This window comes from Brachionichthys hirsutus, chromosome 10 (genome assembly GCF_040956055.1).
Source record: "Brachionichthys hirsutus isolate HB-005 chromosome 10, CSIRO-AGI_Bhir_v1, whole genome shotgun sequence".
NCBI classification, from domain to species: domain Eukaryota; kingdom Metazoa; phylum Chordata; class Actinopteri; order Lophiiformes; family Brachionichthyidae; genus Brachionichthys; species Brachionichthys hirsutus.
The window spans coordinates 1-22723 of record NC_090906.1 but is presented as its reverse complement, the minus strand read 5'-3'; the positions used below and the strand labels follow the sequence as shown (position 1 = coordinate 22723).

At 52.8% G+C, this 22723-nt stretch overlaps 2 protein-coding genes across 2 annotated transcripts in view; both read left to right on the top strand.

The window, feature by feature from the left end:
* wwc1 (WW and C2 domain containing 1) overlaps window positions 1-13743 on the top strand; it is a 14233-nt gene extending 490 nt beyond the window's left edge. The window contains exons 3-19 of the mRNA XM_068744180.1: window positions 2331-2460; window positions 4250-4363; window positions 4552-4622; window positions 4702-4947; window positions 6160-6249; window positions 6953-7580; window positions 8299-8414; window positions 8485-8655; window positions 8903-9095; window positions 9189-9329; window positions 9423-9493; window positions 9584-9731; window positions 9883-10053; window positions 10136-10228; window positions 10453-10683; window positions 10769-10887; window positions 12096-13743. Of these exons, the coding sequence (XP_068600281.1) occupies window positions 2331-2460; window positions 4250-4363; window positions 4552-4622; window positions 4702-4947; window positions 6160-6249; window positions 6953-7580; window positions 8299-8414; window positions 8485-8655; window positions 8903-9095; window positions 9189-9329; window positions 9423-9493; window positions 9584-9731; window positions 9883-10053; window positions 10136-10228; window positions 10453-10683; window positions 10769-10887; window positions 12096-12162 (2800 nt within the window). The 3' untranslated portion in view covers window positions 12163-13743. The remainder of the gene's footprint in view (window positions 1-2330; window positions 2461-4249; window positions 4364-4551; window positions 4623-4701; window positions 4948-6159; window positions 6250-6952; window positions 7581-8298; window positions 8415-8484; window positions 8656-8902; window positions 9096-9188; window positions 9330-9422; window positions 9494-9583; window positions 9732-9882; window positions 10054-10135; window positions 10229-10452; window positions 10684-10768; window positions 10888-12095) is intronic.
* A 294-nt stretch (window positions 13744-14037) lies between these two features.
* Window positions 14038-22332, top strand: rars1 (arginyl-tRNA synthetase 1). The gene is made up of 15 exons (XM_068744613.1): window positions 14038-14194; window positions 15087-15221; window positions 15286-15474; window positions 16235-16343; window positions 16523-16623; window positions 16704-16825; window positions 16896-17016; window positions 17564-17693; window positions 17819-17923; window positions 18129-18307; window positions 18568-18677; window positions 18822-18927; window positions 20716-20888; window positions 21619-21866; window positions 22096-22332. The coding sequence occupies exons 1-15, from the start codon at window positions 14150-14152 to the stop codon at window positions 22203-22205; spliced, it is 1983 nt and encodes a 660-aa protein (XP_068600714.1). The 5' UTR covers window positions 14038-14149; the 3' UTR covers window positions 22206-22332.
* The last annotated feature ends 391 nt before the right edge of the window (window positions 22333-22723 follow it).

Below are 22723 nucleotides of genomic sequence, written 5' to 3'. Positions count from 1 at the left end.
ATAAAGTACCGTAGGAGACGTAGGAGCTCCAGACCCCTCAGACTGGGGGGTCTAGAGACTGGGGGCTGGACTCGGGCTTCACTCTTCTGTTCCGAGGCTGGCTTTGTTCTGGAACGCTGGCCCGCCGCCGCCATGTTGAATTGAGCAGGAATGTGTGGCGTGTTTGTCAGGAGGATTAAAGAGTAGCTGAGGCGGAGCGGTCGGACCGCATTCCTCTTCTGGTCGGGCGTCAGACCGCCCTCAACAACCAATCATTGTTTGCAGAAATACGAATCGGCTCGGAGTGGAATGCAGCCTGATAAGGTTTCATTAACGCTGGAGGATGGGCGGTGCGGCGACACCTGCAGGCGGTACATAGATCCGTGATGAGGTCATCAGCGGGGGTGAGAGTTAGCCCCATTTTAATCTATTCCTTATTATTGACATTGGGTTGAGATGAAGCTGTCTGGTGGATGAGTGCCAATAAAGTTAACCTTGAATCTTGTCCAGTAATTGGTCAGTAATAAGTCCTAATATTTAAATGTTCATGGGTTCCTCCTGCTCTGAGCCGGCAGCGGTGGGCGTGACCGACCTGGACCGTGTCAGCGGATCTCCTGGACGGTTTATTTTTCTTCATTTGTGCTCCAGAGTGACGACGTCAGTCGCTGCTGGAGTTCGATGCTTTTTATTGGGGTCTGTTTGTTTGTCTGTCTGTCTGTCCGCGGGCATAACTCAAAAACTAGGAACCCAATCGACTCTAAATTTTTACACAAGCAAGGTTCTGTCCGTGGCTCGGTCCTCCCCGAGAATGGCGTTGATCCGGATCTGGATCCAGATTCTAGAATTATTTTTACATCTGGAATTGTGCCTGTGCTGTAACATTGGAGTGTCACTTTAAGAGGGAGGGACACGAATGGCATGATGGGAAAAAGAGTCCAGAAGGAGTCTTGTAGTACGTTCCGGAGCAGCAAGCTAGAGCAGGTTTGGCCCCTCTGATCCGGAAGCCCTGTTTACTGTCTCACAAGATCAATAGTCTATTGGAGGCGGAGTCTGCAGTCTCTGATTGTCTCTCTAGTTCTGATAGTGATTGTGACCGTCACTAGCCTATTCCTATTTTATTGATTTTATTTCCTGCTTACCGCCGTAGAGGGCTGTGCACACCGCAGTGAACACACAACATGGACAAACACAAAGTGACAAATACACAGTGTTCTGAGGAGAGAGAGCAACGGATTTATTTGTGCCCCTTAATTCTACCCCTTCCATCCAATCATCACCAAGAGTTGTCCCAATACACCAGGTTCACATCAGCCTCTAGAGGAAAGTCTGGATCACCAAGTTCTCAGATCTGAGGAAGAAGAGAGAGAGCAGAGTGAGAGCCACAAACACTGACCCAGAGATCTGTGGGCGGAGTTAACTCTCTAAACGAGTTTTGATTGGTGCTGGAGTGGTGGATCTGGCATGCGTGAAACCTCCACCTAAGAACGGGGCAGCCACCCCGGACCCAACATGGCAACACGAGCCCCCAGATCACCCCAAGCAGCTACAGCAACCCGAAAACGACCACCATGGCCCCCCCAGAGCCACACGCAGAAGAACCAGCCCAGGGCCCGGGAGCGACCCCCGTGGCCCCCCCAGAGCCACACGCAGAAGAACCAGCCCAGGGCCAGCGGGCCGGGCCTCTTCTTTCCTGAAGCTAGCCTGAGCAGCGTTTAATGCTAATAAATGAACTCAGCAGACGTCCATGTTGGAGGTTTAAACATCGTTACAGACGACTCCCTCGCCTCCTCCTCCTCCTCCTCCTCCTCCTCCTCCTCCTCCCACTGTGGGGAATGTGGACCGACCTGTTCAGATGCGTGACATTGCTGCTGCTGCCTCTGATGGCGGCTTCCCGCTCTGCCTGCAGCACATCCAGTCAGCAACAGGATGTCACATGACCTACCAGGAAGTCGGGACATGAGTAAACATTTGATCTTCAAACCGATGAAGATGTGGAAAACATCCAAAAACGTTCCTGTTGGTTCTCCCACATTCTGATTAGTGAACATCAACATGGCTGAAACTCGTCATCTGTTGTTTCAGTGTCTGGATCAGTATCTGGATCAGTATCTAGTTTAGTATCTGGATCAGTATCTGGTTTATTATCTAGTTTATTATATGGATCAGTATCCGGTCTATTATCTGGATCAGTATCTGGTTCAGTATCTGGATCAGTATCTGTTCCATAGTTCCGATCCAGAAGAGCAGGAAACGCAGATCAGAGTTCCTCTCAGTGCTGCTGCTTTTGTTTTCTGCCCTGCTGACCTTCATCTCGTCTCTTTCTCTGCCGATTCCTCCTCTTCCTCCTCCAGGATTGATCAGAAGGTGTCCAACAGCCCGTATGGCTACAAGGTGCAGGAGGCGCAGGCCATCCTCAGCGAGGTCCGCTCCATCCGAGACGCCATCAGCTCCGGGGAGAAGGAGAAACAGGAACTCATGCAGGTAAACGTGATCGGGTGGATTATTGATCCCCACACAAGCCTTTATGAATGTACCGGCTCAAAAGGGAAACCTGTTTCCATGGTTCATATCCAAATCCCAACCTGATGAATATATTCTTAGTATATAATCAATATTTGTACGATGACGATAGCCTTCCACGCAGAACGAGTCACGCCAGGCCGCGGTTCTCCAGGGCGATGGTGGCACAGGTGGTTGAGAGGGTCGTCCTATGATCGAGAGGCTGGCGGTTCGATTCCCGGCTCAGGCACATGTGTCCTCAGGCAAGACACTTCACCCACATTGCCTGGGCGCATGCGCATGCGCAGGCGCAGGCACATGCGGCGACCAGCAGCAGACTACAGTTAGAAAGTGTAACTGCTGTAAACCAAATTGCCCTCCGAGGGACAAATCAATAAAAAGTATTTAGTATTAGTTCAGGCTCTGAATACACAGATGTGTTTTGGTGAAGAGCAGTGTCTCTTCTGCCGCTACGTCCTAAATGTGTCCCCTGAATGATGGGAGTTCACAGGCCAGCATCAGTGACACGTGGGTGAGTGTAACGTCTGGCTGATAGAGGATCTTTGGCTCGGATGCAAAAACAATCCTGGAGACGCCGTAAATCCCAATTTCTGCATCCCGTCCTGCAGCGAGATCCCAGACGGGGACGCCGTTTCATATCTGCCGATTATCTTCCTCTTTTCTTTTCCAGTAGTTTTACTGCTGCCTTTCTTTGGAGCTAAAGAGAACAAAGAGAAAACACGCAAAGCGAAACATCTGCACCGTCTTTCTCCGACGGCAGGTCGACGCAACCTGAACCTACTCATGTAGACTCCGCCTTCTCTCTCGTGTCTTCGGTTCGCCTCAGCTCCGCTCGTGTGTTCCAACTCCACGAATATGGTCGAGAACCGAGTCGGTCGAGAACCGAGGTTTCACTGTAGTTCTTTTCCAGATTTCAATCAGGACTTAAACACAGACTGTAAAAGAGTCTTTTTGATGGCCTCCTGGTGGAATATCAGACGTTAATGCATTTAGCTGTTAGCCTAGCATTTAAACGTAGCATCATCACGCCAGAGGACTGCACGCAGCCATTAGCTAGCTTCGTTAGCTCCTCCTGTTAAACGACTAAATGAAGGCGTGTATCATGACTGCTGACGTGTTGTTTTCTGATGCATCTGAAAATGTGAGCTTCAATACAAACCACATTCATCATCATCATCATCATCATAAAGACTGGGAGCGCCTTTCCTAGTAGGAGCTCGGAGTGACTCTCGCTTTAACTCGCTTCGTGGGTTCCACGCAGAACGAGTCGTTCTCCGGTCAGCTCGCTTTAACTCGCTTCGTGGGTTCCACGCAGAACGAGTCGTTCTCCGGTCAGCCCGCTTTAACTCGCTTCGTGGGTTCCACGCAGAACGAGTCGTTCTCCGGTCAGCCCGCTTTAACTCGCTTCGTGGGTTCCACGCAGAACGAGTCGTTCTCCGGTCAGCCCGCTTTAACTCGCTTCGTGGGTTCCACGCAGAACGAGTCGTTCTCCGGTCAGCCCGCTTTAACTCGCTTCGTGGGTTCCACGCAGAACGAGTCGTTCTCCGGTCAGCCCGCTTTAACTCGCTTCGTGGGTTCCACGCAGAACGAGTCGTTCTCCGGTCAGCCCGCTTTAACTCGCTTCGTGGGTTCCACGCAGAACGAGTCGTTCTCCGGTCAGCCCGCTTTAACTCGCTTCGTGGGTTCCACGCAGAACGAGTCGTTCTCCGGTCAGCCGTGACGCTTCGCTCCGTGTCTCCTCTTCGTTCAGAAACTGGCCGTGTTGAAGGACGGGTTCCAGCTGGACTCGTGGGGCAGCAGCCCGTCGCTGGCCCCCCCCCAGCTGTACTCCGACGCCGGCTCGCAGACCGACGTCCCCGCTGAGGTGAGTCCAGGACCAGATCCACAGGACCGGATCCGCACCTGGGAGGGGTTCAGCACCTCGCCTTCGAGGGTCTGGCCCTTAGCTTGGGGACCACTCTTTTTACCTGGCTAGCTGTGCTGCAGAAGTACTGCAGTACTTTTACCTTGGGTTAGTAACTTGATGAGTGTGAATATTTTGTTTGCCTTCAGTTCATGACCAGCACCAACAAGCTGGCTGAGAAGGTCCGTCTGAGTCTGAAGTATGAGGAGGCCAAGAGAAGGTAGAGTCGGGGGGGGCTTCCAGCGTCCGTGAGCTAGCGGTAGCGTTCAGCTCATTGATCTCCATCCTCGCGTCTTCAGGATCGCCACCATCGAGGTGCAGATCGCCAAGCTGGACAGCGAGGCGTGGCCGGGGCTGCTGGACCCCGAGCGAGACCGGCTCATCCTCATCAATGAGAAGGAGGAGCTGCTGAAGGAGCTGCAGTACGTCAGCCCCCGCCAGCGTCTGCAACCCCCCGACGCTGAGAAGCTGGAGTCCGAGAAGAAACGTCTGGAGAGAGATCTGCAGACCGCCAGAGACAACCAGAGCAAGGCTCTGACGGAGAGGTGGGAACCCTTCCAAAGGTGGGCGGGGGGGACAGGTGATGTGGTGCTGTCACAGTGGGCACCTGCTGATGATTAAGAGGCCTCACCTTGTCCAGGTCAAACTCTCTGAGCTCAGTGTCCCATCTCAGTGTCCCATCTTTAGAGTCCGGACTCCAGGAACCTCCTGTAGTCCGTCTGCTCACACACACATTCAGGATGGGGGTGGGGGCGACCAGAAAACGAACTTCTTCCTGAGCTCATGGGGCGTCGTTATCGAACTCAAGCAGGCGTGTTCGCAGCAACGCCGCACGAGGCCAGGAAGAGGCGCAGGAAGTGGCGTCTGACGAGTCGTGACCTCCGTGCTGCGTGATTGGCTGCTTCATCGTCAGCAGGGGAAAGGTCACCTTCACGTTCGTTGCTACCTTCCGTCCCTCTCTGTCCGTCTTGAGAGTGACATCATTCACGGGGTCAGTCGTTGTTCGAGCTTCGTGCGGCGTATTTTTAACGTGGTCGTGACGTCACCTGCCCTCCTGGCAGACTCGCCTATCGTTCTCTTCCCTGCATCGCGCCATCGAGGGCGGTGCTACTCCACGGCGAAACGTGGAACCAACATGACGGACTGACGGAGTTTATTTGTGCTTGTTCTCCGCCTTTCATCCAACCACGATTCCAAGAGTTGTCCCTAAACACCAGATTCACGAAGGTCTCAGGAGATCTGAGGAAGAGGAGGCGGAGCAGAGTGACCCGGCAACCTCCGCTGACTCGGAGACGGGGGAGGAGTTAACGGATCTGGCGTGCGTCCGTCTTCTTACTTCAACTCACAGCCGCTAGAAAAATAAACACAAGAATGATCAGAATAGCTGACGGATAAATGACCGAAGAGGAGGGTTAGTTAGGGTTGGTCAGGGTTGGTTAGGGTTGGTTAGGGTTAGCTAAGTTGTGAAGACTTAGTCTATTCTTACCGTGATTTTGCACGTTTGTGAATCCTTTTCACTGACCGGCATTAAAATCTATTCTGATGCTGAGTTCTGATTGGCTGATGGTCAGCTAGCCCTCCCCTGGTGCAGACCCCTTAAATCAGTCCCAGTAACGGCTCTTAATGGACTAGTTTCCTCCCAACAGCGCGACGGTGTCTGTTCCTCTTCCTAAACGTGGAGCGTTTCTGGTTTCTGGATAAAGTGAGGCGTTCCGGCTGCTCCTCGTCTAAGGAACACGTTTCCTTTTCCCGTTCAGGCTCCGCCTTCACTGCAGGAGGAACAAGCTGGTCAGGGAGCTGGAGGAGACGGTCCGACTGGCCACGTCGCTGCACGGCCAGCTCAAGAGGTGAGTTGGCCTGTTAGCGCAGTGTTCTCGATGCTATCAACTACTACGTTTATGTACCTGTACAGTTACTGCATAAAGTGTTACGTACCGTCCTCATCGTCGTCTCATATTACAGTAAATCGTTCTTTATATCGTCTCATATTACAGTAAATCATTCTTTATATCGTCGTGTGTCTGCAGAGCAATGAAAACGTTCTATTCCGTTATTATAGCGTTGATTTGAGTGTTTTTAGACGCCGAAACGGATTCAGTACTTCATATCCTCCTGAGAGCCAGCCCATTAGCATGTCCTCTGTAGTGGACATTTGTCCATTACAGAGGACGCATGTCAACGGGCTGGCTCTCAGGAGGATATGGAAACGTTGATTTGACATCCGAGGAAGAAGTTCTGCTCGTATGTCGAGGTTTTACTGTATAAAAGTCGTTTTCCATCCAAACGATGAAGATGCTGAGACGAATGGTGATGATCTAAGCGTCTGTCTCCTCCTGTCCTCCAGCTTCCTCAGACATGAGAGACGTCCCTGCTGGACAGGAACTAGTTCAGCGGTTGTATTTCATCTAGACTAGAATAACGCTCACCAGTCTGTGGTCTTCACACGCCTGTAGACTAGAGTCTGAGGACTCGTGGGTGGACCCTCAGGCGGGCGGTCAGGCTCCTGGGGGCTGCTCGGTGTGACGTGTCCTCCTGTTTGTCCTCCCCCAGCCTGTCGGCCAGCACCCTGTCCTGCTCGTCCGGCAGCAGCCGCGGCTCTCTGACGTCCAGCCGGGGCTCGCTGGCCACGACCTCCAGCCTGGGCTCGGCCTCGTCCCTCAGCTTCACCGACCTCTACCTGGAGCAGCCCGAGATGGTCGACCCGGACTTTCAGAACAAGCTGGATAGTCTCCTGCAGGATGGGGGCCAGGGTGGATACCGCCCCTCCAGTTCCATCACTACCATACTTGAACACGAAGTGGTCGCGGGCTGTGAAGGGAGGGGTGCTGGGAGGCCTGAAGGAAAAGGAGGAGCGGGAGGAGGTGCTGGGGTGGAGGCGGGGTCATCCAGGAACCAGGCTCTCAGACTGTCAGAAACCCCCCGCTCCATGAGCTCCTTGTCCCCGCGCTCGTCTCTCTCCTCGCTGTCTCCGCCCTGCTCGCCGCTGGTCACGGACGCTAGCTTCCTGTTTGCCGGCCAGTCAGAACCCGGCAGCCCGAGTCTGGACCTGGAGCTCCACAGCAGACTGGCAGAGCTGCAGCTCGGCCTGGACTCTCAGGAGCAGGTGCAGGGGGGTCCCAGGGCTCTGGAGGAGAACCACAAGAACCCGCAGGGGGAGGAGGCTGAAGGTAAACGCCTGGTCCTGTTGTCTTCGTCTTCATCACTCCCTCCAGACCCACGGCCCAGATTAAAGGACAACCGGCGCTGTGTAGAGGAGTAGGCGGGTCATAAACCCAGCACCTTCATCCTGCAGCGAGCTGATTGGCCCTTAAAGCTCCTGGTACCTCAGCAGCGAGAATCGACCCAAACCAGCATGTCAGTCGAGTCTTACATTTAAACTATCCTAAAGGAAGGCCCTTCGTCATTCCTGCTGTCTGGCACGCTGGCTCCTGCTCCTCCTCATCCTCTCTGAGGAGGAGCAGGAGCCAGACTGGGAGCGAGGAGGTGAAGCTTAGGAGGCGTTCTGAGCTACATTGTTCTGTCACAGTTTGAGTTGTGATTGATTTGATGTGCTGGGTTCAGATCCCACTGCAGCGGAACCTGACCCGGGATCTGGGTTCAGATCCCACTGCAGCGGAACCTGGCCCGGGATCTGGGTTCAGATCCCACTGCAACGGAACCTGACCCGGGATCTGGGTTCAGATCCCACTGCAGCGGAACCTGACCCGGGATCTGGGTTCAGATCCCACTGCAGCGGAACCTGACCCGGGATCTGGGTTCAGATCCCACTGCAGCTGGACCTGGCCCGGGTTCATCCTGTCATTATGATGTGAATTAAAGCTAGCAGTGCAGCTGTTACCATGGTGACTTATCAACAGGTTTAAACATTAACTTGTTTTCTTCTGCTGTCTTCAGAGTCATCTCCCCAGCTGCAAGGGCCAGGGGCGGGGCCAAAGAAGATGGGCGTCACCTCAGCGGTGTCTGACGAGTCCGTAGCCGGCGACAGTGGCGTGTACGAGCCTTCGGAGCAAAGGTTCGAGCCGTCTTCTTCTGTGATTTTTACATTTTATAAGATGCATGGATGACGGCTGTCCTCCCTCCAGACCGGGCCTCCCTGCAGACCTCCTCCCGGGCTCCTACGAGGAGCGGCTGGCGCTCGGCTGCTCTCAGGTGCAGCTCGGCTTCCGTTACGAACCCAGAGACCAGCGCTTCGCCATTTCCATTCTGCAGCTGTCCAACTGCAGCGCCCTCTGCCTGCCGGCTGACCGCAGAATGTACGTCTGTGCTTCAGGTTACCTTCAGGAGATGGTCGTTTATTTCAGAGAGGAGGAGGAGGAGGAGGAGCAGCAGAGCAGGTGCTCCGTTAGTAGTTCTGTGCTCTGGGGCTCGAACCCGCTCCGCCCCAGAGCCACACTGACCTACCTGGTTAAATGAAAGGTTTATCAAGAAATGCGATATTAACGTCACGTAATCAAAGGGCGGCTGAGGTGTCGGTGCATTTATACCCTACCTGTGTCTCAGGTATGTGCGCGTGGTGGTCCTGCCCTGCGTGGAGGCGGGCCGCTGCCTCTTCCGGACCCGCGGTTCTCTGCCTCAGGACTCTCTCCACGTCAGCGAGGTGTTCGGCATGCAGATATCCCAGAGTGCACTGCGGCATAAGACCCTGAGGGTGGACGTCTGCAGCGCCAGCAAGTCCAGCCATGAAGAGTGTCTGGTTGGTGGAAGTCATTCTGAACACACGGCTGTTCCGTCAACACGGCCCCACCCGCTCACCTCTGCTCTTCTGTCGCCCCCCCCTCCTCTGCAGGCGGGTGCCCAGATCAGCCTGGCTGACATCAGCTGTTCGGAGGAGAGATGCACCAGGTGGTACAACCTGCTGAGCCACGCCTACATGACCTACATCAGCAACAAGGACAAAGAGAGCCAATCAGCCGGCAGCTCTGACAGGGTACGCTGCCACCCGGTGGACTGTTGGTTCACGTACAAGCTGCGGACAATTCAAACACAGTAGCTCAGTCACCAGGTGCGTCCTGTGTTTCAGACTCCTTCGGTTCCCGGCGTTCCCAGAGTTCCCAGTCTTCCCAGAGTCCGAGCGCTGCAGGATGACGAGTGGTGAGAGTCTTGTCATCCTTTGCTCCTTTATTCTCCAACGAAGACATTGTTGTGTCTCTTTCTCTTACGTGTCTGGTTTTTACTGATCAGGCATGGCGCCCACCTGGAGGTAGACATGTTTGATGGTGAGGCGGGGCCTCTGGAGGAAGAGGAAGCGTTTCATCCTGAAAGCAGCCAATGGGAATTGCAGGAGAAGGTCCCTGAACGTCTTCCTCCTCCTCCAACAATGACAGAGAAGGTAACGCGCCGTGTTCTGCCGAGATCTGGAACCTCCCGGAGGTCCTGGTGGATTGTTGGTTCTTCCTGGTTCTCGATAAATAAACCTTTATTAGAGTCGATTGAAAGGAGATCGTGTGTGATGCTAATCTGTCCCCGTGTTCTTGGTCCAGGTCAACAAGGAGACCAGCATGGACAGCTTGTTACCGTCCAACCACTGCTCTGGGGTCCGACCGAAGGAGCGCCTCCCACACGTCCACCAGCAGAACCCCTTCATGAGGGGCAACACCATCATCCGGTCCAAGACCTTCTCGCCTGGACCTCAGAGCCAGTACATCTGCAGGGTAACGAGCCCGGACCCGAACAGACCCTGGTCCTGAAGGCTTCACAAACAACCTGAGGCGTCCTTCACGGCTTGTCTTTCAGATAAACCGCAGCGACAGCGACAGCTCCACCCTGTCCAGGAAGTCGCCGTTCATCAGGAACTCCTCCGAGAGGCGCAGCATGCGCATGAAGAGGGTAGGGACTTGTAGTCCGTCTGAAGCAGCGCCTTAAAGCACAGCTTAGAGCGCCCAGCCACGCCCACAGAGCCACGCCCTGAATGTTTGCTTCAGTTCATTAGGAAGATGTGGGTGGAGCTATATCTCCTCCATCAGCTGGTGTTCTCGATCCTCGAATCACAGATGATCACAATCTCTTTCGTGTGTTTGTGTGGCAACACCTAACCGTCTCCTCCTGCCCAGCCTCCCGTGCAGGTCAAAAGTCTGGACGGTCTCCTGAGGACGTCCCTGGATCTGGAGTTGGATCTGCAGGTGTCCCGGACCCGTCAAGCCCGGCTAGCGCAGGACCTGCGGGTGCTGCGGGAGCTGAAGTCACAGTTGGAGAAGGCGAGGCAGCAGGGACGACGGGAGCTGCCGGCCTGGGTCAAAGAAGACGAACGCTTTCGGCTCCTCCTGAAGCGTGCTGAGAAACAGGTGAGTGGCCGTCAGGGTCGCAGGAGCTACCTGCAAATGAAGGAGATCAGCATCTGAACCCCTCTGTGTTCCTGGTCCCATTCAGACGTGTGAGGAGCAACTGCAAGAGAAGAGGGTGGAGAAGATGATGAGGGCGGCAGCCAAGGACGTGCATAAGATCAGGGGACAGAGCCGCAAAGAGGTCCCAGAGGTCCAGAACTTCAGGTGAGACATGGAACACTCCAAGGGCTTTGTTAGCCACACCTTCTCTTACCTGCTGTCCTAGTTCAAGATTCAAGAGAGAAAAACTGATTAAATCAGGCTAAAAGAATGTTGGCTTCTCCGTCGGGCTAACGGCAGTGTTAGCTTCTCCGTCGGGCTAACGGCAGTGTTAGCTTCTCCGTCGGGCTAACGGCAGTGTTAGCTTCTCCGTCGGGCTAACGGCAGTGTTAGCTTCTCCGTCGGGCTAACGGCAGTGTTAGCTTCTCCGTCGGGCTAACGGCAGTGTTAGCTTCTCCGTCGGGCTAACGGCAGTGTTAGCTTCTCCGTCGGGCTAACGGCAGTGTTGGCTTCTCCGTCGGGCTAACGGCAGTGTTAGCTTCTCCGTCGGGCTAACGGCAGTGTTAGCTTCTTCGTCGGGCTAACGGCAGTGTTAGCTTCTCCGTCGGGCTAACGGCAGTGTTAGCTTCTCCGTCGGGCTAACGGCAGTGTTGGCTTCTCCGTCGGGCTAACGGCAGTGTTGGCTTCTCCGTCGGGCTAACGGCAGTGTTGGCTCCTCCGTCGGGCTAACGGCAGTGTTAGCTTCTCCGTCGGGCTAACGGCAGTGTTAGCTTCTCCGTCGGGCTAACGGCAGTGTTGGCTCCTCCGTCGGGCTAACGGCAGTGTTAGCTTCTCCGTCGGGCTAACGGCAGTGTTAGCTTCTCCGTCGGGCTAACGGCAGTGTTAGCGTAGCGGTGGGCATATGGGGCTAGGCGATGGTTTGCCAACAACGCCACTTTAGGACTTGCAACCTAAAGATCTATTTCTTTCCTTCTGGTGCCCTGATCGTTCTAGCGGGTTTCCCGACGGCACTTACGCACAGGCCCGCTCACACTGAAGACCAGCACGGCACTAGAAATTCAAAACATTTATTAACACTCTAAAAACAAAAGGAAACAAATGAAAAGGAGAGACACGGCAGTGACAGTCTACAGCCAACCTGCCTTCGAGACGGGGAAAACACAAGATGAGGACCTGGAACGAGGGAGGGGAAGCACCTATATACGCCCCCCCCCCCCCAATCAGTGGTAAATGGGCCACAGGTGCTCCCTCCCACACCTGCCTGCCCAATTAACCCCAATCATCCGGTTACATTTGCTTCTCCGTCAGGCTAACGGCGTTCTACATTAAAGTCATGTTGAAGCTTGTTGAGGACGGATCTTGTGTCCTTCCAGAGAGAAGATGGCGTTCTTCACGCGAGTAAAGACCAGCATCCCCGACCTGCCGGCTGATGACGTATGAAAAGCATTTCAAGCGTTGATCCAGTCTCACCTGCGGCCCCGAAAACGAAGGAAGCCACCTGTGGTGCAATGAAGAATCTAAATCCTGTTTGCCTTTAGCCCTGCCCTCCGCTCGGTTACCTACAGGCTGGTCGCACCTGTTCCAGCGCCGAGTCTCACTGCTACAGGTGAGGTCCGAACACTTTAGTACAGCACAGAAGGAGGAAACAATGTAAGCTGAGGATAAACGCAACACCTGCAGACACACCCGAAGCACCGATGGTCCAGGATCAACGGGGCTCTGCTCTGTAGACCGCAGAGGTTGGGTTCTTCTGGGTCCAGGTCCGGCTCTCACGCAGCAGCACTGACTAACACTCAGGTAGACGCCTGCAATAGGCTGCACCTTCCCATCCAGAACCCGTCCTGGAGCTCGACTGGTTGAATGGACTGCACTTATGCCCGAAGCGCTGGGACCCACTCAGTGTCTCGCCCAAGACACGTTGACAGAGCTGGGATTCGAACCACCGACCCACTGATTAGGGTTAGAGTTAGAGTACCTGGATACTTGATATCCCTGGATCTGTCTCACCTGGGAGAACTGGAAGTTAGCGTCGTGACCCAGCACACCTGAACACAGACTGGCGCCCCCTAGAGGCTGCGAGGTCACCTCTGCTTTCTGTTCCTCACACCTGAAGCCACACCTGGTTCCTGGCGTCGGTAGAGACTCATCAGAACCTCGCCCTGGGAGAGGTGATCCTGGTGTCGGTGGTTCTGATCCATCTGGTGCATCGTGTTCCCTGAATGGGTCCGACTCATCCCCGCTGCCACTGTCATTCCAGGATGTGATGTCAGAGCAACACTTTGACCTTTTATGTACTTCCTGTCTTGATTTGGAGTTTCTGTGTTTTAAGACCAGTTTTATCGGTTTGTTACAAATCATTTATTGATCTCCAAAAAGTCTCTCAAATTAAAATCAGCCTTATTTTCTGATCATCGATGCTGTAAATGTTCGAAATCCACGTATGTAGAAGTTTAGTTGCAACATTTTCAGGTAGAATCGGACTTTCTGATGTGTAATGATCAAACACGACAGGCCTTCATGAACGATGGATCAGATGCTGTCGCACAATAATCAATACCAAAGACGAAACACGGAAATCAGAAACAAACCTTCACCTCCTGAGCTCAGACGACCATATATGGAAACGGCGATGTAGCGTGAACAGACCTAAGGATTCCTTCAACGCCGTTCGCTTGTAGGGCGAGTAGTTCTGAAGAGCGGGACTTGATCTCGCCATCGTTCGTCTGGATGAAGGAATGGCGATCAATCAGAGCAGAGAGCATGCTGGTTTGTTTCAGCTCAGTGTTTCTCCTCGTTTCCTGTAACCACTGCTGATGAACCGGGCGATGTTTGGAGGCAGCCATCACAAACGTACAGCTTGTATTTATTGCACTTTGTGATTTGGGTGTGATTTTACTGTTTTTTCCTTTTTATCACCAGAATCCCAAGAAGCTGTGAATTTTATTCTCAGACAATGTAATGTCAGCCGGAGTTGTAAATATTTCACCAGCACACGAAAACAATGTTTTGTAGTTTCACATTAAAAGTTATTCTCTTCTATTTTGTTTCGAGTTCCTTCAAAGAGATCAGCGTTGACTCTGTTTTCAGGAACCAACATTTGACATGAAGATGTATGTTTGTGGATTTGTTTATTCTGGGAGGGACCAGACACCGAATGTATGATTTAAATACAAATACTTCAAAATACGTGTTTCAGATTGGCAGTAGGGTATTTCAGCCCCTTCACGTTTCTTCTGACCGAAGGTGGCGCTAGTCGCCTCAAACGATGCTTTACAATCTGCCAATAAACGGAGAAGAAGAAGACCCGGAAGTGAAGTTGAACGTTAGCGCCTTCTTTCTCTGGCCTCGGTTGTGTGTCGTCAGCCACGAGGATCCGTTTCCGCGCCCGTCCGCTGGTCGAAGAGTTTCTCCCCGGTGTTCCTGAACGATGGGAGACCCGGTAACCGAGTACACAGCCCGGCTACATCAGCAGGTGAGCGGCCGCTGGCCGGAGCCAGTCCTTCCGGCAGCTAGCAGCCAACAGCTAGCAACTAGCAGCTTTCCTCCTCCTAATTCAAATTATGGAATAATAGAGTAAATCACAATTTATAAATAATGGATTGTGGTGCTCCCTCGGCAGCGCTAGTGTTGAGGATCGATGCTTCTCTCTGTCGTTGTCCGCGGACCTCAGGAAGACTAGTTAACCCTAACCCTACGGTACCCACTAATGGAGATCCTTGCTAAACTAAACTAACACCTGCAGTGACGCCACCGGACACGCCCCTTCACCGCCCTGTTGCTGGTCAGACATAAAGAACTGTATTTCACTAAGAATTACTGAAGTTCCGTGTTTAAAAACACATTTTGTGTGATCTGTTTCAGATATCATAAACATAATATTATTATTGGGGAAATAAGCCCTCCTTTTCTGGATTTATCAATGAATTTGAAATATTTGCATTGTGCCTTGAAAAATTTGAAAAACTAAACTGCTACAGAATTTGTATTGTACAGTATTTGAATGCAAGTTTTTTTTATTTGTACTTGTATTTAGACATCCCCATGGTATCTGTGTTTTTGTTTGTGTATTTGTTATCCTCAATGAGAGTTTGTATTTTCATTGGTTCAATAAAAAATAAAAAAACATTCCTGAACAAATGAAGAATGAGACAGACTTTTATCAGAAATTCGGCTGACTCTGACTTAATTAAATTAACTAGTCCGTGTATTCGTGAATGATTGTTAGTAATGCATCTAAAGCCGCCGAAACGGGGTTTCCTTCCAGCGTTAACGGCTGCTGGAGGGCTGTCTTTGCGCCACCGTGGTTAGCGCGGCGGCATCAGAAACGCCTCCGTGATGTTCACAACGGGATTTGTCTTTCTAAGGAGCGAGAGATCCAGAGACTCTCTGCAGAGGTGCAGCGTCTCAGGCAGCCACAGACGCTGAACTCCAGTCCACGGGTGGAGGAGCTGAGGGAGGACAACGCCAGGCTGAAGTACCGCCTCAACGTCCTGGAACGGGTGAGTGGTGGCGGTCTGGTGACGTCACGGAACGTAGAACCCAACAGAATGTTTGGTGCCTCAGAGCCTGCGGGACGAGACGCCCCCCTGCGGTCCGTCCATGATGGACATCAACCAGCGGCTCCGGGAGGTTTTTGGCGAAGCCATCCGGGCTTCCTTCCCAGAGCTGGAGAACCCTCCGCTGGCCGTGGCGCCCAACCAGCAGGCCAGGTTTGGAGACTACCAGTGCAACAGCGCCATGGCGATGGCGCAGGTGAGGCGCTGTTGATGCTTCCGGATCCACAACTTGATTTCGTGTTTAAAGATGGACGTTCCCAGGGTTCCATGGTAACGCTTTAGATGGTCGCCCACAAAGGTGTAACTTTGTCCCCGTAATGTCTCCTGGTGAAAATGTATCATTTCCCTTTCCTGATTCACATGAACGTTTAGACCCTTTGATCTCCGTTACGCCAAAATCCAATAATTTACCTTGTTTTGACATTTTAAAGGAAGTTCTCCCATTTAGTTTTGATTTAATTAAATTGGGCGGAGTCTTGTATAAAAAGCTACAAACCTTAACTCATATATTTAGATACACTTCTCAAATTGTAAAGCAATATATTGATTTATTGGTAACAAACTGCGATACAGCAAGTACATTTAGTGTTTACCAAACTAGATCAGTGTAAAGTACTCAAGTACACAGTTTAGTAGCAACAGTAGTACAGGTAAATACTGTCTGAGCTCACCTCACGTTGACTCCGCCTCACGTTGCGTAAAATCCAGCACGCCACGGCGAGCAGTCGCTGGAAAAACCCGGCATTTATACCGGTTAAAGTAATCTTCTCATCATTGGAAGAATAAATATTATTGGCCAACCCTAATAAATAGTTGAATAAAAGTCGGGCAGCCTGCGTACGCTTCGCGCCTCCTGGTTCCTTTTCGCTCATTACCAGACTAAATGGTTGATGTGTTCTGTGGAGAACCGGCACCGGTTCTGCTGGGATTACCGGTAGTTTCGCTTCATGCTGCAGATTCTGAAAGCAAAGGGAATGAAAACGAACCCGAGGGCGATCGCTGAGAAGATCATCGAGAACCTTCCGGACAACGAACTCATCCAGGGAACTGAAATCGCAGGGCCAGGTACGGAACGAGGCCCTCCTGTGGTTCCCGGTTTTTTGTTTACACTGTTTAGTCCCGTCTGTTTGAAGCACGAGTCAAAGAACGAAGGGGAACCTGGACCCGTCAGTGTCTCGAGAGAATCCACCTCGTCGTCATGGCAGCGTGTTTCCTCATCCTCCCTCTGATGGTTGTATCTTCAGGATTCATCAACATCCAGCTGAAGAAGACGTTTGTGTCCAAACTGTTGAGCAACCTGCTGAAGAATGGAGTGAAGCCCCCCCCACTGTCCTCCAGGAAACGAGTGAGCCCCGCCCCAACGACACGGCGCTTACGAATCTATAATGTGCTCTTCACAGATGAGCGCTTGTGTGCTTCGCTCAGGTGGTGGTGGATTTATCCTCTCCAAACATCGCCAAAGAGATGCATGTGGGTCACCTTCGCTCCACGATCATTGGGGACAGCACCTGTCGCCTGTTTGAGTTCATGGGCTACGACGTTCTCAGGTCAGTCCGGTCGTCCTAACCCCCTGGGCACACGGTGCTAAGCTACGCTAACCTTGATCCTGGACCTCAGGTTGAACCACGTTGGGGACTGGGGGACCCAGTTTGGGATGCTGATCGCTCACCTCCAGGATAAATTCCCGAACTACGTATCTGTGTCTCCGCCCATCGGTGACCTGCAGGCCTTCTATAAAGTCAGTGAGAACACCTGTTTGTTTTCCTGTTGGGGTTGGATGATGATGTCATAGATGTGATGCCGTTCCAGAGTAGCTGAGTGGCGTTGCTTTACCTGTCTCGTCACTCCAGCGGTTCCTGTGATGGTTTTGGAAACCAAATTTTGATGTTTGAGGAGTTTGCCGACATTTTTAATGGCTAACTTTCTGGAGCGCCGCGTCCCCGTTCACGTTCATCCACTCTGCGTGCAGGGGGCGTGTCCCTCCAGGTGACCCCGGGAAGGCAGCGGTCTGGAACAGAATCCCGAGTCCACCCTGTCCCGTCTTGAGACCAAGACCGATCTCGAGTACTGTACTACAACGCTACTACTAGCATCGCAGCTAGCGCGATTAGCATAGGCCTTCTCACTCGCTACCGACTGGCTGTAACGTCAAAGGGGGCGTGAACTTATAAAAATTGATCAATCGATAGTCTGAGGAAACACCATCTCGATATCTATCGGGTATCAGCCCTAGACGTAGAGCATGTTTTCTGAGTTGACTCCTCTCTTGCTCCTCCCTCCTCCAGGAGTCGAAGAAACGCTTTGACTCGGAGGAGGACTTCAAGGTGCGAGCGTATCAGTGTGTCGTGAAGCTGCAGCGCAGGGAGCCCGACTTCATCCAAGCCTGGAGCCTGATCTGCGACGTTTCTCGTAAAGGTAGCCTTCACGTTCACGCCAGATGTCCTACAGCTGTTCACCTGTCCTTTGTCCCTGAGCTAGCCTGGTGAAGGTGGGACGTGAACCCGTCCTGGCAGTCCAGCGGCTGACTTCCTGTGTTTCAGAGTTCCAGAGGATTTACGACTGCCTGGACGTCCAGATCATTGAGAGAGGAGAGTCCTTCTACCAGGACATGATGACCAGCAGGGTGAAGGAGTTTGAGGACAAAGGTCAGCATCTGAGCGTCCCCACCCAGCCAGACCTTTAACCGATGTGTTTACGTCACGTCTCTGAAACTCTCGCCTGCTGTTCTTGCTGTAGCCTCCGGGGGGCAAAGTTGGTCCTTGAATCTCATCCCCTCGTCTTTCCTCCCGGGGCATGTCGTGATTGTCTTTTGTCTGTCCACCCACCCATCCCTTCTGTCCTTCCTCTCAGGTCTAGTTCAGCTGGACGAGGGTCGGAAGCTCGTCTTCGCCCCGGGACAGTCCATCCCACTCACCATCGTCAAATCTGACGGGGGCTACACGTACGACACGTCGGACCTCGCCGCCCTGCACCATCGGCTCTTCCACGAGAAGGCTGACATCATCATCTACGTCACTGACAGTGGGCAGGTGGGCGGAGCCAGAGTCATAAATGCATCACAAATCGCTCATTGACTAGGTCTGATGGTATAGAAGCAGAATGAAGGACAGGTGAGAGTTCGACACGCCTTGATGTTTGGAACCTTAAAGGAAATGTTCTGCTGCGGGTTCCTGTTCCTGACCTCATCCTGGACCAGAACCAGGAGACATGGTTCATATCGGACATTTATTTTAACGCCTCCGTGACAGGAAGTCACTTAAAGACTGACATCAAAGCTCTGTTCTTTCAGGGTACACACTTCCAGGTGGTGTTTGCTGCGGCTCAGATGATTGGCTGGTACGACCCCCAGGTGACCCGGGTGGAGCACGCTGGCTTCGGGGTGGTGCTTGGTGAAGACAAGTGAGTAGGTTGGATGGTCTGGATGAGCTAACTTACCTGTGATTTCATAGGTGTGTCATGGCTGCATGTCCTCATGTTTATGCTCCTCTGATTGGCTGCCCCTGCTGGACCCGCCCACTAATGTCTGACTTGTGCTTGTTTCAGGAAGAAGTTTAAAACCAGGTCAGGAGACACTGTGAGGCTGATGGACCTGCTGGAGGAGGGGCTAAAGAGGTCCATGGACAAACTTGTAGAAAAGGGGAGGGACAAGGTGAGAGAAGGTGGGTCAGGAAATGAGGCCTCTTTGGCTCTGCATGAGCTCCACCCCCCTGCTGGATGCTACTTTAACTACAGAAGAGGGTAGTGGGTCTGGTTTGAGCCAGGCTGGTACCTGGACTCACCACCGGTGGTGGTACCTGATCTCTGACGCTCAGGCTGAAACGACGCCCTCCTGGGTTTAGGGCAGTGCTTCTCAATTATTTTCTGTCACGCCCCCCCTAGGAAGAAAAAAACATTTCAGCCCCCCCCCCCCCCCCCCCCCCCAAAAAAAACCACTCTTGTATCCTTATTAACATACAAAGGAATATGAAAAAGAAAGAAATATAGATCAAAGAATAACTTTATTACCATTTGTTTTAGTCTGCAACAGAAAATATTTGAAGTGCACCAATTTGCCTGACATTTTAATCCTTAAACTACAATTTATACAATTAAATAATAAATTACATTAAATAACATCAATAAATAATAATAAATTAAAATTGATCAGCAACATTAACTTGGGAGCACAAAATATAAAACACTTTAACCTACAAAACAAAAATGAAAAAAGAATTGTACTTTTACTTTTAGCAAAATGAGGAAGTCAGGTCTTCCCTCGTCTCCCACCGGAGTCACGGTGAAGCCAAGCGCTACGCACGCTACGCACGCTACGCACGCGACGCACGCGACGGACGCGACGGACGCTGCGGACGCTACGCACGCTACGCACGCTACGCACGCTACGCACGCTACGCACGCGACGGACGCGACGGACGCTGCGGACGCTACGGACGCTACGCACGCTACGCACGCGACGCACGCGACGGACGCTACGTACGCGACGGACGCTGCGGACGCTACGGACGCTACGGACGCTACGTACGCTACGCACGCGACGCACGCTACGTCATATTTCCTCGTCTTTGCTTTCGTCTGACCCTCCTTTGTTTTATCATCTCCGTCTCTCTTTTACTCCGTTAGATATTTCTCCACGCCGTCTCTTGAAGGTTTGTTTACAGCCGCTCTTCTTCTGCTAATACTCCCTGCGCGCACCCAGGTCGCCACTGCCAACTACTGGAGTGGATGTGCAATTACACTTTAATCTCGTAAGGCAAAAAAAGCATTTTCTCCACGGTCACAGGCGCCCCCCTAGGGGGTCGCGCCCCACCATTTGAGAACCACTGGTTTAGGGTGAAGGTTTACTTCTGCCTCGAAGACTCCCGGGCCCAGGGCCTGCTTTGGGTCCCCGCCCACCGTTGCCTGATGACATCATGTGTGATTCGTCTGCAGCCCCGTTAAGGGGTCCGGTTACGATCCGATTGTTCTGGCTGTTGAGGGAGGGGTCAGTGTCTGGATCTGGATCAGTGTCTGGATCTCAGGCGTCGCTGGCCATCGTTTCCTCTTACTTCCTGTTGGCTTGGGTCTCGCTGCTGCTTGGAGGTTCTGCTTCAAACATCAGAACCCGACCTGGATAACTGGTGAGGAGGCTGTTGGAACCCGGTGCCTGCGGGCCCTTCTGGCCTGGCGCTGCATCGTATTATTCTGGGATGGATCGCGTCCTCTCGGGTCCGTCCCCTTGTCGGTGGGTCTGGAGGTTCACGTTGTTCGTCCAGGTTGGTCTGGGAATCAGTCGAGGGTCCAAATACTTGAAGCTCGTCCTCTTATTGATTAGGTCCTGTGCTAGGATTACCTTTATTATTTAACCAGGTAAGTTAGCAGCACGTTTTTGTTGGTGGGAGGAACCCGGAGAACGTCGGGAGTACCTGAGGGTTTCCGAGGTGACGGGGTCTCTGTGCAGGTCCTGACCCCCGAGGAGGTGACTAAAGCCCAGAGGGCCGTTGCTTTTGGCTGCATCAAATACGCCGACCTCTCGCACAACCGCGTCAACGACTACGTCTTCTCATTCGACAAGATGCTGGACGACCGGGGCAACACGGCGGCGTACCTGCTCTACGCCTTCACCCGCATCAGGTGAGGGTCGGCGCGTGCTTCTTACCCGCTAGCATTCACACGCATCAGGTGAGCGTCGACGGCGTGCGTCTTACCCGCTAGCGTTCACACGCATCGGGTGAGCGTCGACGGCGTGCGTCTTACCCGCTAGCATTCACACGCATCGGGTGAGCGTCGACGGCGTGCTTCTTACCCGCTAGCATTCACACGCATCGGGTGAGCGTCGACGGCGTGCTTCTTACCCGCTAGCATTCACACGCATCGGGTGAGCGTCGACGGCGTGCGTCTTACCCGCTAGCATTCACACGCATCAGGTGAGCGTCGACGGCGTGCGTCTTACCCGCTAGCATTCACACGCATCAGGTGAGCGTCGACGGCGTGCGTCTTACCCGCTAGCATTCACACGCATCAGGTGAGCGTCGACGGCGTGCGTCTTACCCGCTAGCATTCACCCACGTTAGGTGAGGGTCGGCGGCGCTTTATTAAATCTTTGGCATGTTTTTACCTGCTAACATTCACACGCGTGCATTTCTACAGCATGTTGTAGGGAACGCTTGCAGCCTCACGGGGAGTAGGGTAGTGCGGTTAGCAGGAGCTAACGTAACATTGCCAGTTTCTCCCTTGAGCCGGTCTGAAGCCGGTTTCAGACATCATCACACGATGGGCCTTCTGGCTGAGATCTTAATGTCTTCATTGTGCAACAGGACCGAATGGCTCCAGGGAGCTCACGTCTGCTTCAACCCCCCCGTAGGTCCATCGCCCGTCTGGCCAACATCGATGAAGCCACTCTGAGGAACGCCGCGGAGACCACCGAGGTCATCCTGGACCACGAGAAGGAGTGGAAGCTGGGAAAGTGCATCCTCCGCTTCCCGGAGATCCTGGAGAAGATCCTGGATGAGCTGCTGCTCCACACGCTGTGCGACTACCTGTACGAGCTCGCCACCACCTTCACCGAGTTCTACGACAGCTGCTACTGCGTGGAGAAGGACCGGCAGACGGGTACGCTCCTCCACACCTCACATCGAGGAACTGAGCAGCAACTCCCTCTCAGGGGTTTGCCTGAAAGCCTTCCTGTTTAATTATGCTAATGTTCAGCAGCCCCGCCTCCAGGATGCTTCACGCCATGTTGGTTGTGTTCTGTGAGGTCAAGGTGACCTTCAGGGGATTTATCAGGGCTTCGGTTGCAGCTAGTTTTAGTTTTCCGTCGACCTTCTGTCTCGTTATCCAGGTGAGGTGGTGAAGGTCAACATGTGGAGGATGCTGCTGTGTGAGGCCACAGCCGCCATCATGGCCAAATGCTTCCACATCCTGGGCATCAACCCTGTGGAGAGGATGTGATGTCTCCCTCCCCTCCAGGTTCACCAAAGCAGACGTGGGTCTTCTCCCTCGCTGGACTTTAAGAACGCATTTCCCGTTATGGGAGGAGAATCATTTCACATGCAATAAATAAAAGAGCTGACCTACAGTCTGTCATTTATTCACCTTCTATGCCTCCACCTCTATACCTTCTACCCCACCTCCTGATGGAGTTCGGTGAGTATTGCATGTATCGTATTTCTGGTCTGGGGTTGAATTGAATGAGGCAAATCTACATGCATTCCGGCATGCTAACTAGTTGCTATGTCGGGTAGACCAGGTTTCCAAGTCTCTACAACGTACCGTTCTCGCGATAATTCGAAGAAATGAATGGAGTTTGGGACATTTCCGGTTTCCGGTTTCATTCCAGAAACGGCCACAAGATAACATGCTGCCCTCTTGTGGAGACATGGCGCCGCTACAGTGAACATCAGAAGTTTACAATCAGCATAAATATACACACAAACAAATGTCTTAACAACTTGTAACTTGGCACACTT